Source organism: Aulonocara stuartgranti (genome assembly GCF_965226115.1).
Source record: "Aulonocara stuartgranti genome assembly, chromosome: 6".
Taxonomy (NCBI): Eukaryota; Metazoa; Chordata; class Actinopteri; order Cichliformes; family Cichlidae; genus Aulonocara; species Aulonocara stuartgranti.
The window spans coordinates 4,061,347-4,075,108 of NC_138944.1; the positions used below are offsets into that span (position 1 = coordinate 4,061,347).

Here is a 13,762-nt window from a genome sequence, read left to right on the forward strand (position 1 = left end):
TAATGATGGGCAGAAATTCACCAATTTGCAAAAAACTGCATCTACACATTATGGAGCAATTTGCGGCAACAACAACAACTTAAACTTTGTGTTTTCCCCCCAAATTAAAACTCAAAGCACAAGAGTTGTGCAAAGGGAGCTGTAACCCTAACACTAAGCACACTAACCCTACCTTAAGACAACAGCAGCGCCCTGTGATCCGATCACAATATCTGGGAGGCCATCCTCTTTGATGCCGACGCCCCCATCGATGGCCTGTCCAAAGAATCTTATCCCAGGTGTTATTTTGTCTCCTGTGATTCTCTGAAATAAGAGATTTCAATACTGAAAAAGTGTTTTCACACATATTTGTATGGCAGAGAAAAACGGTGTATTTACATTAAAATTTAACAAAGGTCTTATAAGAAATGCTACTCTTTGTGATGTAGATTTCACATGACATTTTGCCCATTCTCCTCCATCCTCTCTATTCTAATTTAATTGTATTTATACAGCACCAAATGACAACAACAGTCGCCTCGATGCTCTTTATCTAAGCCTTTTCCACTCACAGACAGTTGGCTGTTTTTGTGTTTTGCTTGTTTTGTTTTTTTAAATTCCAGAGATCAACAGTTTCACAAATATCAGCAATCATTCCAAAGTCAAAATCTATGAGCTCAAGTTGTTTGTTTCCTATTCTGATGTTTCATGTGAAGGTTAATTGAAGCCCTTGGCTTGTATTTTCAGGATTTTATCAGCTGGAATATGTTCACATGATTAGTTAGTATCATTAATAGTAGGATTGGTAGAAACTCTTGTCAAAGGAAAGAGACTGAGCTGCCTCATTCTCTTTCCTGAAACAGCCTTGCTCAATGATCTCCTTCTGATTGCTGACTCTGGACGCTCTTCAGTCCTGGTCCTACTGGATCCATCCTCGGCCTTTGATATGGTAGATCATAACACCCTATTAGCGAGGCTTGAACACACAGTTGGCATTAGAGGTGCCGCCCCAGATTGGTTTAAGTCATATCTTTCTAATAGCTCTTTCTCGATCAATTTTGGCCCTTATCTCTCCTCTGCTGCACCTCTCTCGTGTGGCATGCCTCAAGGATCTGTCCTCGGCCCCCTGCTCTTCTCACTGTATATGCTCCCCTTAGGCATCTTTGTGAAGTACAACATTGCACATAATTGTCACGCTGACGACATACAGATCTATTTCGAATTAACTGATGATCCTGCTATGTCTTTGCACGGTTTTCGTGAGTGCTTGCGCAAAGTCAAAGATTGGCTCGCTTATCTCTCGTGTTTGACAGTAGTATTCCCTGTGGCCAACTCCGTGATGCCTTCGGTTCCTTTGATAGTTTCCTCACCGACACTGTTAATGGCCTGGGTGTGTTTTTGGATAGCTCTTTAAAATTTGACAAACAAGCGTCTGCTGTTGTCAAATCTTGCTTCTATCAATTGTGTCTTATTAGCAAAGTCAGGCATTATGTCCCGCATAGGGACCTGGAAAAGCTTATCCACACCTTCGTGACATCTAGGTTGGATTATTGCAGCTCCCTTCACTTTGGTCTTAACTCGACTCTTCTCCATAGACTGCAAATTCAGAATGCGGCTCGTCTCCTTACTGGTAGTGGGCGGCGTGTCTCTATCACCCCTGTCCTTGCTGACCTGCATTGGCTTCCCGTTAAGTATCGCATTCGATTCAAAATCCTGCTGCTTACCTTCCGAATTATTAACAATATAGCTCCAAGCTACCTCATTGAGCTACTTAGATTATACACGCCTACTAGAGTACTAAGATCATCTTCCCAGGAACTCTTGGTACAGCTGAGACCCTGGCTGAAGACTAGAGGTGACCAAGCATTTGCCTTGGCTGCACCCGGTCTACGGTATAACCTCCCCATTGCTATCCGCGAGTCTGATTCCATTCAATCCTTCAAACTGCGGTTAAAAACCCACTTATTTAGCCTCACCTTTTCTACCAGTTAATGACTGGTTGTTAGTTAGTTTAATGCTTATTTCTATCTTCAGTCCATTCTTAACTACTTTTAATCATTTTTAAAATTTTTGACTGTTTTATCCTTTACACATATTGTTCTTTTATGCTTTTATATGGATTTCTTTTGCTTCTGTGTTTTAAATGCCATCTAACATGCTAGCATGTTGGTACTTTGCCACAGCCTTGATCCTCCCCTGTTACTTCATCTCCCCCTCTTGTATGTTAAGCATTTTTTGTACACCACTGGTTTTAAATGTGCTATATAAATAAAGTTTGTTGTTGTTGTTGTTGTTAGTTAGTAAACAATGAAATGAATGCTACACGTGTACTATATTCAAATGAAGAAAACAATTACAGTAATACAAAATTATGTAATGTGTACTAAATTATACAATAAAATACTATTCCATTAAAAGTAAACACTGCTCAGAGATTGAGCTGACTTGCTGGAGATTTGTGCTGTTAAAGGTTTTTTTTTGTTACTTGAAATGATACTTAAAATCATGGGATTCATGGCCAGCTGTACCTTAAAAGATTTTAATCTCAGTTGACTCAGCAGATTAAAGCACTACGATGGCTTTTAGCTTGAATTAACACCCTGTTTTTCTGTTTTATTGTAGTTTACATTATTTTATTTTAGCGTAGAGGCGATCGTGGCTCAAGAGTTGGGAGTTCGCCTTGTAATCAGAAGGTTGCCAGTTTGAGCCCCGGCTTGGACAGTCTCGGTCATTGCGTCCTTGGGCAAGACGCTTCACCCGTTGCCTACTGGTGGTGGTGGTTTTTTTGTAGTCTATTTCTATTTTCCCCGTTGTTTTCACTGGCTGACCTGTAAAGCACTTTGACAGTAGTATCCCCAACTGCTACTACTGCACATTCACCCAATGTGTGTGTGTGTGTGTGTGTGTGTGTGTGTGTGTGTGTGTGTGTGTATGTATGTATGTATGTATGTATGTATGTATGTATGTGTATATATATATATATATATATACATATATATATATATAAAATGTTCTTCCTCTACCCCCCCCCCTCATTTTTGCACATGTCGAGCGTGTCAGGCTACATTTCACTGTGTGTTATACTTGTTTAACTATGTATGTGACAAATAAAGAACCTTGAACAACCTTTGACTATTACTTCCAGACACTTGAATATTTTTCTTGACCTAATTACTAGGGGTGCAACAATACACAAAATTCACGGTTCGGTTCGATACTTTGGTGTCACGGTTCGATATTTTTTCAATAAAAAAAAAATGTTCATGCCTTTTTAATTTGTCATTTATTACATTTTCACGGCACATTCTGCACCACATCTCTGTGCGTTCATCATTTGTTTGAAGCCAGCTCACCTCCTGCAACTACTCTTCCGAGAATACGTGCTTCTTTTGTGGTTCGGACTCCTTCTGACATTTCTTTGGAGGTGGAGTAACATCACAGTAATTGCTTAAAGGAGCTTCTTCGACATCTTTAAGAGTTCTAAACAAATGTCTGTCCTCCTCCTGAAAATCTTATGTATGCAAACACGCGTTGCAACTTCTTATCTTGTGCCCGTTTTTTTTTTATTTTGACAGCGAATGCGCACCTGCGGACCACTTATGTGCAGCCCTGGTTATTTCGCTTGTCGTATTGCAGCCACAGAAATTCTTTTGTCCATGAAACCATAAAGCTGCACTTTCTTTTTGCCTTATAGTCTGATTTGTCATAACTTTTTCGTTTTGTGGTAAGCTTTTCTTTGGCTGTCACTTCTTCACCCTGACCTGTCTTATTTGGCTCAGCAGAACTAAAATATTGTGGCGAGCTCAGACAAGGAGGAGACGGAGGTATCGTTTGGTCTTGCTTCCCGTGAGCTAGCCAGGGAGCACAGCCGTTTATTGACATCTGCAGAAGGACACTGTCGCTAGCTAACTGCTCAGCGCGGCAACAGCACAGCAACAGCAACAACAACAACACCACCACACAGGCCGCCCTCTGACCCCGGAAGGACACACCGTCGCAGCGAGAGGGCATCACCCGTCACTATGGCAACATAAATAAAACATAACTGTACAAACAGAACCCCGAACAGCCCTGACCCGCTACATAGCCCCCACCTAAGGGGTCAGTCGTCCCCGACGACCCCATTACCCCACACAAAGTCCTGCAAATGTCCAGGTGCCTTCTTTTGGCGCACCGGATGGTCACGACCGGCGGGGGAAAAGTCACTGGGGTCAGAACATGGGGTGCCACCATCATCCCACTTCTGACACCAATGTGGCGAGCTCAGACAAGGAGGAGACGGAGGTGTCGTTTGGTCTTGCTTCCCGTGAGCTAGCCAGGGAGCACAGCCGTTTATTGACATCTGCAGAAGAACACTGTCGCTAGCTAACTGCTCAGCATGGCAACAGCACAGCAACAACAACAACAACAACACCACACAGGGCGCCCTCTGACCCCGGAAGGACACACCGTAGCAGCGAGAGGGCGTCACCCGTCACTATGGCAACATAAACAAAACATAACTGTACAAACAGAACCCCGAACAGCCCTGATCCGCTACAATATATATCCTGCTGCTTTTACACACGCACTCACATAACGCTCAGCGATTCTCTGCTCGATCAACCTCTCACATGTTTAAGCTGCGGGAGATTTCACTTGTCATGTTTGCGTAGTAAGCTAACGATTAATAAGACGATGTCAGAGGAATTGGTGCGCAAATTATCATCACTCACCAATCAGTGCTATCGCTCTCTATACACAGTTCACGTGATTGCAAAGTGAAAGCAAAAGACAAGGGCAAATTCAAACGCGATTTCAATATGTCACATATTGACAGTGGCTCACCGATGCCAATGACATAATTACCCAGCTACATTTCCGAAAGAATGCAAAAGCATTGACATATATTTTTCCTTCCTATGATAGCCCGACAGGCAGGGCAGAGATAGATTTTGGTAGCCCGACTGGAAAAATCGCTAGCCCCTGGACGTTGGGCAGGCGATTTTGCGAGCCCTGTATCTGATTAAGGAATCACTCATCTTTGGAAAAGAGAGTTTATTACAGAGAAATGGCTCTTTCCAAAATAAAAGCTATACTATCCGCTTCTTCTGGGCTATATTCTCAGCAGCATATTAAACATATCAGGTCCCGTAAGGAGAATCATGTGCTAACGGCTGTCTAAATGACTCGGGTAAGTGTAGCATGCGTGTTTGTTGTTTTTGTCTGCTTCCACTTGTCTTTGCACTAGGATGATGTCAGCGTAAATGTGCAGTCATATTCGTTGTGTTCCCACTAGTGCTTTCAGGTTAATCTCGTTGAAATGACGTTAACGCCACAACACGGCAAATCTCCGTTAACGAGCTACCGCCGATCGCCCGTGCATGGGGCTAGACGGCCAACACGTTAACGAGCTAACTGCGCTAACACACTAGCTCCCACCCATGTAATTGAGCATTGCGTGGAACATCCAACATACTGTTTTACTTTAGTCCATGACGCGCTTACCTTCAGGGTCATACATCACATGAAAACCAAAATAGTTCCAAACGCCAGATCTGAATGAGGGTGGGGGAGGTTCAATTTGCCATGTTGCAAGGAGAGCTTAACTTCTGTCTCCTAGCTTGCCTGCTCAGTGAATCTGCGTTCGACTACTCCGCCTAGGCTGCACTGTCGAGCGCAGATCCACTGAGCGCTCAACACAGACAGCATCATCAGAAGGAAAGTTGATAAAATAAATTAAAAATGTATTTGGTATTGTTCATACATATGCGTACTGAACCGAAAGCACTGTATCGAACGGTTCAATATCGATAATAGTATCGTTGCACCCCTACTAATTACAACATTCCTGTCAGGTTAGCAAGAACATTTCTGATCTGATCCTCTGTTTTCCCCCTTTTAAAAAAAAAATGTAAACAGCAGACATCTTTCTTTAAGTGATGCTCCCATTTTTCCAATCTTGTGGCCAAAAAAAAAAAAAAGACAAACAGGAAATAAGTAAGCTGTCAAACATTGTTAATAGCAAAAACAAGAATTTCACTTTCTTTTAGTTTAACATTTATTTTTAAGTTCAGAGGAATATTGTTATTGGATGAACAAGAAAAGTCAGCTAAATATGTTGATTTAGTAAAGTCAAAGATTGAGAAACTTAAAAAGTTTCTCATGTTACTTTGATATTTTGACTTTTCTCAGCTTAAATTATAGTGATGTCACAGTGGCTATGTCCTTCTGTGTCCATTTATACACGCATGAGGTTTTATAAGTTGTATAAGTTCCTACGATGCTGTTGCTGAATGTAACTTATGTAAGTGTTAAGACTGAGACAGAAAAATGTTTTTAAAAGTAAATTCAAAATTACTGAAAAATATTTCACTTGTTCCAAACCCATTGCTGTTTATGGTTACTGTGGTTTCCATGTCCGTCTCTCACCTGGCTGAAAGTGCTGCGTATCCCTCTATGTCTGTCTCCAAGGTAGATATACACAGCACCTCTGTTATCATCCTCAAGCGGAGCTCCGACAGCAACGTCTCGGAGTTCATCTCCATTCAGGTCTGCGAGGCTGGATATGGTGGTGCCAAATCTACCCATGGATGGTCCCATCACAATCAGTTCACTTTTCAGTTGCAGCTATGAGAAAAGAGGAGATTAGTTCATTGAGTTTGATCATGAAAGCATTGAATGTCACACTGTAATATCACAAAGTGGTGGCTCACCTCATCAGTCAGAGTGTAGATGTAGATCTGACCTTCTTTCTTCTCCTGAAGCTGGTAAAACGTTGGCGCTCCCACCAGCAGGAAATCAGTGTCACCGTCTGAGTTAATATCCACCGAACACAGCTCGGCGCCGAAGTAGGAACCGATCTGACAAGTTAGTTATATCATTAGTTCAGTGTTGTTTTAATTATAGATTTATATCATTTAGGGATATAGAAAAATGTGCCTCAAAAATCATCAATGCAGGGAAAATGCTTCATGTACAGAAAACACAATATTACTGCCAGAAAATATGATTTCACAAAACAAAATAAACATGCTGACAAAAACAAGAATCCCTAAAAACAGTTACAGAAACCGACATGTATGCCTGCAAAGTAAGTTTAATGCTTTACGGTGCTTTGAACAAGTTTTATTTTTGAACTGTTTTTATTAAATCAAACAAGGTGCCAGTGTAAAGAAGTTCTTTGGTTTCCTCTGTGTAGCCACAGAGTTTATTTGCCTTTGCACAAGTCTGGAAAGTTGCAAACATTGAACGCTATCATCATTTTAGACTCAGACTACTAGTGATGCATTTCATATTTCTTTCACTCCCATCTTTTCAATCCCTGTACGACATCATTACTGCAACTTGGTGACTTCTGTCTTCTCTCTCCTTTAAATTGTGTTTTGTCATGTTTGACATTTGTGGTTTATCTCCATGCTCTTATTTTCTGTCTTATTTTATCTCAACCAGTCTGCTAGATGTCTGTTCCTGTTACTAGAGTTCAATCAAGTGTTTGATCATGCTGATCGTCTGCTTGTTGTGGTTCTCTAATATTTCACTGTCTTTACTTTATAATATAGAGCACCTTTCTATAATTGTTAATGTGAATCACTGATCTACACATAGAAGTGATTTAAAATAGAAATAACAGTAGATTTGATCAAGAAAATTTGCATTTATTTCAAGGCAACACTACAATCAGGTATCAACAATGACATGGTGACACACAATGACTTCCAAAAACAAACTGAGCCATATGAAGAGTAAAATTACCATATAAGTAACCGACCTGGTCTCCAGTTATTCTTTGTGCTGTGGTCCAGTTGTTGCTGTTTTGTTTGAAAAGTACAACCTGTCCTGTGTGCTGAAACCGGGGTGCACCCGTGAAATACAAAGAAACCCCACCTCTCTCTCCAACAGAGACAGAATATCCTGCAAGAGGCAAATATAACACACAACATGTTTTTATTTGAAAAACTAATGTGTGTATTTGTTGTACTTGGAAGATATTAAAACTGATTTAGACTGGAACCTTCCAAAGTTCATTTGTTCAAGTGTTGAGCCAAATAACGAAATCTTATTTTTAAAAAAGAAACATCAGATAATGTGTAAATAAAGTTTACCCATGTAGGAGTCCATCTCCATTTCTTGATCCTCAATTGTTTCTGTTTTATCTCGACGTTCTTGGAGAGAACCACGCCAGCTGTTTGTTCCCACTGAACCCAGAATCAGTGTATCCTATAAACAGGAATGTGCAGGTGTAATGAAACAGGAATCCCAGGTATGGTTAGAAAAGGAAGCGGAAGATCAACTGTGTCATCTGACCTGCTGCAGCTGGACTCATTTTCCAGTTAGTCAGCAGCAGAAAAGTTTTAAGGATGCTGAAGTGCTAAATTTAGCATGGATAAAGTCCTTCACTCAAACTCCGTATATTGATATGAAGAAATATAATGCAATTTGGCCCTTCACTGTACATTTATGTCTGCACTTGTGTCTGGCCAGAAAGAGAGTACCAATTCGCTTATTTGGTAGGTCAATGAAAGGCTTAAGTTAGTTAAGTGTGAGAAAAAATGTGCATTCATGTTTGCAGTTTTGTCTTGTTATACAATATTTGAAATTTAAAAAACAAACAAACAAAACACTACATTTTGGGAAATATTTGTGGGTGTTTTCTTGTTTGTACTACTGAACACTAAAAGTGGCCCTCACATGAGATGACAGTGCAGGCAGTGACCCACAGCTCATTTAAGTTTGAGACCCCTGCTTTAGTCTGATTTCCAGATGATTCTTTAGGGTGCTCAGATAGATTTTGCTCACCTTGTTGAAAATAGCGCTGAATCCACTCTGAGACATTTCATCAGTCAGGTTTCTTGCTTGAGCCCCTTTGGAACCTAAATATGGACCATCAGGGAGTACACGTTACAGCTGCACATGTGGAAGATGAGATGACATGAATTCTTGATTCTTGATTGAAAGAAATTAGACCCCACCTTCCATAACAAAGACATCTTTCTGAAAATTCTCCAGTACTCCTGTGAGTCCATCATAATTCTCAATTTTGAAGGCATTTTTGTCTTTTGGTTCTGAAGCGATGGCCCTAAATTTATCCAGCTTTGCATCCTTGATCTGAAACCAGAACACAGCTTTAAAACATGAAGGAGTTCCAAGTCTGACATCAGCATAAGAAAAAAACACAATATTAGAATAAAAATTGGAATTTACTTGTTCTGACCCACAACAATAAACTCATATTCATCACATATATTAAAAAGAGCATTGATTGTTATACAGAAGTGAACAGAAGAAACCAAACGTGACAAAAAAGGAGACATGATATATGGCATTACCCCAATAACAAGACGAATTATATTTTTCTCATCATATTTTTTAATTATCCCTTTTCTGTCTGTATCAGAGGGATCTAAGTCTGTGATTAGAATCAGAGCTTTAGTTGCATCAGGAGAGGCGCCTGCAGCTTTGTTGTCAAAGATTTCATCACTGAAACAAAAGTAAAAACAGCTTTTGTAACACAATAAACCAAGCTGTGAACATGAACACATTAACAGTAAATCAACAAACTTAAGATGCAAATAATGTCACAGTTGTGTTGAGCCTTTCTTCTTTTATTATAACTGAACTTACAGAACAAATTCGATGGCTCTGTGTGTGTTGGTGAGACCTTTTAAATGATTTTCTTTCATGAGTTTATCAAGAGCACGTCCGGCTTTATAGTCATTGAAGTCAAACACTTTGTGGACTCTTGTGGCAAACTGAACTGCTGCAAACTGAAAAACCAACATAAATTATTTAGATACGACACTAAACGGTAAATATATCTTAACAAATAAAAGCTGTGAATGCTTAAATGTTGCAGTAGTGAACTGACCTTGATCGACATGTTCTTCAGGCTGTCCATTATCTCCACAATAACATCTTTATTTCTGTTGAATTCATTTTGAGTCAAACTCCCTGATCCATCAAACAGAAAGACGAGGTCCACTGTCTTTTTGGTGCATTCTGGAAAAATAAAACATATTTAATCATAACTCTTCCAGGCAGTTACAGGTCAAAATTACCATTTGTATTAAATATTGTTGAAAAAAAACAGTAGCAGAATAACTTAACTACTTTTTGAAGAAAACAACGTAATGGACCTTTTCCAGTCTGGTTTGAGCAAATTGCATTCCACTGAAACCACTTTACTTACAGTGGGGCAAAAAAGTATTTAGTCAGCCACCGATTGTGCAAGTTCCCCCACCTAAAATGATGACAGAGGTCAGTAATTTGCACCAGAGGTACACTTCAACTGTGAGAGACAGAATGTGAAAGAAAAATCCATGAATCCACATGGTAGGATTTGTAAAGAATTTATTGGTAAATCAGGGTGGAAAATAAGTATTTGGTCAATAACAAAAATACAACTCAATACTTTGTAACATAACCTTTATTGGCAATAACAGAGGTCAAACGTTTACTATAGGTCTTTACCAGGTTTGCACACACAGTAGCTGGTATTTTGGCCCATTCCTCCATGCAGATCTTCTCGAGAGCAGTGATGTTTTGGGGCTGTCGCCGAGCAACACGGACTTTCAACTCCCGCCACAGATTTTCTATGGGGTTGAGGTCTGGAGACTGGCTAGGCCACTCCAGGACTTTCAAATGCTTCTTACGGAGCCACTCCTTTGTTGCCCGGGCGGTGTGTTTTGGATCATTGTCATGTTGGAAGACCCAGCCTCGTTTCATCTTCAAAGTTCTCACTGATGGAAGGAGGTTTTGGCCCAAAATCTCACGATACATGGCCCCATTCATTCTGTCCTTAACACGGATCAGTCGTCCTGTCCCCTTGGCAGAAAAACAGCCCCATAGCATGATGTTTCCACCCCCATGCTTCACAGTAGGTATGGTGTTCTTGGGATGCAACTCAGTATTCTTCTTCCTCCAAACACGACGAGTTGAGTTTATACCAAAAAGTTCTACTTTGGTTTCATCTGACCACATGACATTCTCCCAATCCTCTGCTGTATCATCCATGTGCTCTCTGGCAAACTTCAGACGGGCCTGGACATGCACTGGCTTCAGCAGCGGAACACGTCTGCTAATGACGTTGCTAATGACAAGATGGCGCCTGTGATCGGCAATGCCGCTGTCAGACTCTGTGTTCTTCTTCTGTTTTATGTTGCATTACCCATTTTGCTGCTGTCTGTGGATAAGATTACAGCTACCTATGTTTACGATCGCCACACTCTACTTCGGATTAAATCAACTATGAAATCTATGGATGAAACCTGGAAATATTTTCGAGGCTTCTCTCCACCTCTCGGGCGATCAGCTGTTGCCCATTACGTCCCTTGCTTGCCTGGGCCAGGGAAAAACCGGAGCCGCCGTTCCCGGACAAATCACCGTCAGAGAAGACGAGGAAGGAGAGCGGGCATCCAAGTGAGACTACGGAAATATAAGAGTACCGCTGATTTAACGGCCTGCTTGGAGTTCTCAACAGTGGATGTTTTTGCTAAGGCGGACCTCCAGCTCAATGCACAGTCTCCTCGCATGGGCTTCATCAGGACGCCGTGTCTGAAAACAGTTTTTCCAGACCATGTGAGTGACCGTCCTATTGTCCCACGGATTATACTAAACGGTAAAAAACCCCGAGGAGTATGCAGTGCGAACCTACACCAAGCCCCGCAGGGTGTAAACAGTGACACTCCAGCACCGCCGATTAACATGGCTCTATTAAACTGCCGCTCGATCTCAAATAAGGCATTTGTTCTCAACGACCTTTTCATTAGGAATAACCTGGACTTTATGTTCCTAACTGAAACTTGGCAGCGGAATATGGAATTTGTCCATTTCAAAGAACTGTGTCCAGCAGACTGTAAGTGCTTAACCACACCGCGTCTCTCAGGACGTGGTGGTGGGTTGGCAGTTATTTCTAGAAACTCCTTTTTTTGTCGGCTGGTAAAGACCCCCTCCTTTAACTCCTTTGAAATCCAGATGATGAAGATCAATAGGACTCATCCCTTCTATGTGATTTTAATCTATAGGCCACCAGGACTAGCTAGGAGTTTCTTAGTGGAGTTTGGGGATTTTCTATCCTCCACCATTAAGCTGGAAAAAATTCTTCTGCTGGGGGATTTCAATCTTCATGTTGACGACAGTTCATGTCACGCTGCTTCGGATTTTCTTACTCTCTTAGACTCTTTTAACCTTGTCCAACATGTGACTGGGCCAACACACAGTGGTGGCCACACCCTGGACCTGATATTATCACTGGGTCTGGATATCGGCCCAGTTCATTGCAGAGACATTTTTATTAGTGATCATAAATACCTTTTATTTGATCTCTCTTCTACTTATGACACTCTACCCTCTGTTTATGAGAAGCGCTCACGATTAATCAGCGACTCAGTGGTAGAAGAATTTAGGGAATTGTTTGTTAACAATTTATCTGAAACAGACGATATAGATCAGCAGATGACCTCCTTCAATTCACAATGTCAAAAAATTCTAGATAAAGTGGCTCCTCTTAAAATCAGGAAAGGCAGTACTGTTAAACGCCCGCCCTGGTTTACAGAAGCTATCCGCAGCTTTAGGCGAATATGCCGTAAAACCGAGCGCCTGTGGAAAATCACAAAACTCGAGGTTCACAAGCTCCACTTAAAAGAACTATTATCTACCTTTAATGACATGGTGTCAGATTCAAGAGCCACCTACTTCTCTCAACTACTTGCAGTAGGAAAAAGAAACCCGAAAATTGTCTTTGATACAGTGAGTAGCTTTGTCTCCCCCCCAACGCCATGTACACCCGTCTCTTCAGATAAGGACTGCAGTGAATTTTTAAAATTTTTCCAAGATAAGATTAGTTGCCTAAGACATAACATAACTCCCTCAGGAAACCCCACCAACCATGATCGTCCACACCCCATAATTATGGAATCTTTCCTCCCAGTTTCTTTAGAGGATTTATTGGAAACACTGACTCAATTGAATCCTTCAACGAGTTTAGCTGATGTCTTACCTACTCGTTTATTCTGTAAAGTTTTTGAGACCATCGGGCCCTCTGTGGTCACGCTGATAAACCATTCATTGCTATCCGGCTCTGTCCCCAGGTGCTTTAAACAGGGGGTTATTCAACCTCTGCTGAAAAAGCCTAACCTGGATCCAACACTTCAGTCAAGCTACAGGCCCATCTCAAAACTTCCTTTTATCTCAAAAATAGCTAGAAAAAGTTGTTTGGCTACAAGTAAAGAAAGCGCTGGAGAAGCATAACATTCTTGATAAATTTCAATCGGGTTTCAGAAAATTACACTCTACAGAAACAGCTCTGCTGAAAGTCACAAATGACCTCTTGATGGCTGCAGACAGGGGTGATTGCTCAGTCCTGGTTCTTCTGGACCTTAGCTCAGCTTTTGATACCGTTGACCATCAGATCTTAATCGATCGCTTAAACTGCACGGTAGGGATATCAGGATCTGTTCTAAAGTGGTTCACCTCATTCCTGGAAGATAGGACGCTTTTAGTTTCAGTGGGAAACTTCCAATCAGACGTGGCTAAGCTTCTATGTGGAGTTCCACAAGGTTCGGTTCTAAGCCCCCTATTATTTTCACTATATATTCTTCCCTTAGGCCGGATCATTAGCGGTTTCAAAAATATTTCCTATCATTTATATGCGGACGACATCCAATTATACATTTCTTTTAAATCTTGGGAATTAGACAAGCTATCCACTCTTATGGACTGTCTTAAGGAAATCAATCTTTGGATGACAAACAATTTTCTGCAGTTGAACGCAGACAAGACCGAGTGCTTAATCCTAGCCCCGGAG

General features: G+C 41.1%; 1 protein-coding gene across 3 annotated transcripts in view; it reads right to left on the reverse strand.

Moving 5' to 3' along the window:
- The window catches only part of LOC309708965 (integrin alpha-L-like), a 34,006-nt gene that overhangs the window by 12,400 nt on the left and 7,844 nt on the right, over window positions 1-13,762 (reverse strand). For all 3 annotated transcript variants that reach the window (XM_082537350.1, XM_082537349.1, XM_082537351.1), the window contains exons 6-15: window positions 9,827-9,957; window positions 9,583-9,725; window positions 9,288-9,438; window positions 8,931-9,066; window positions 8,758-8,831; window positions 8,064-8,178; window positions 7,730-7,872; window positions 6,675-6,821; window positions 6,391-6,588; window positions 173-303 (exon numbers count right to left, since the gene is read on the reverse strand). In XM_082537350.1, the coding sequence (XP_082393476.1) occupies window positions 173-303; window positions 6,391-6,588; window positions 6,675-6,821; window positions 7,730-7,872; window positions 8,064-8,178; window positions 8,758-8,831; window positions 8,931-9,066; window positions 9,288-9,438; window positions 9,583-9,725; window positions 9,827-9,957 (1,369 nt within the window). The remainder of the gene's footprint in view (window positions 1-172; window positions 304-6,390; window positions 6,589-6,674; window positions 6,822-7,729; window positions 7,873-8,063; window positions 8,179-8,757; window positions 8,832-8,930; window positions 9,067-9,287; window positions 9,439-9,582; window positions 9,726-9,826; window positions 9,958-13,762) is intronic.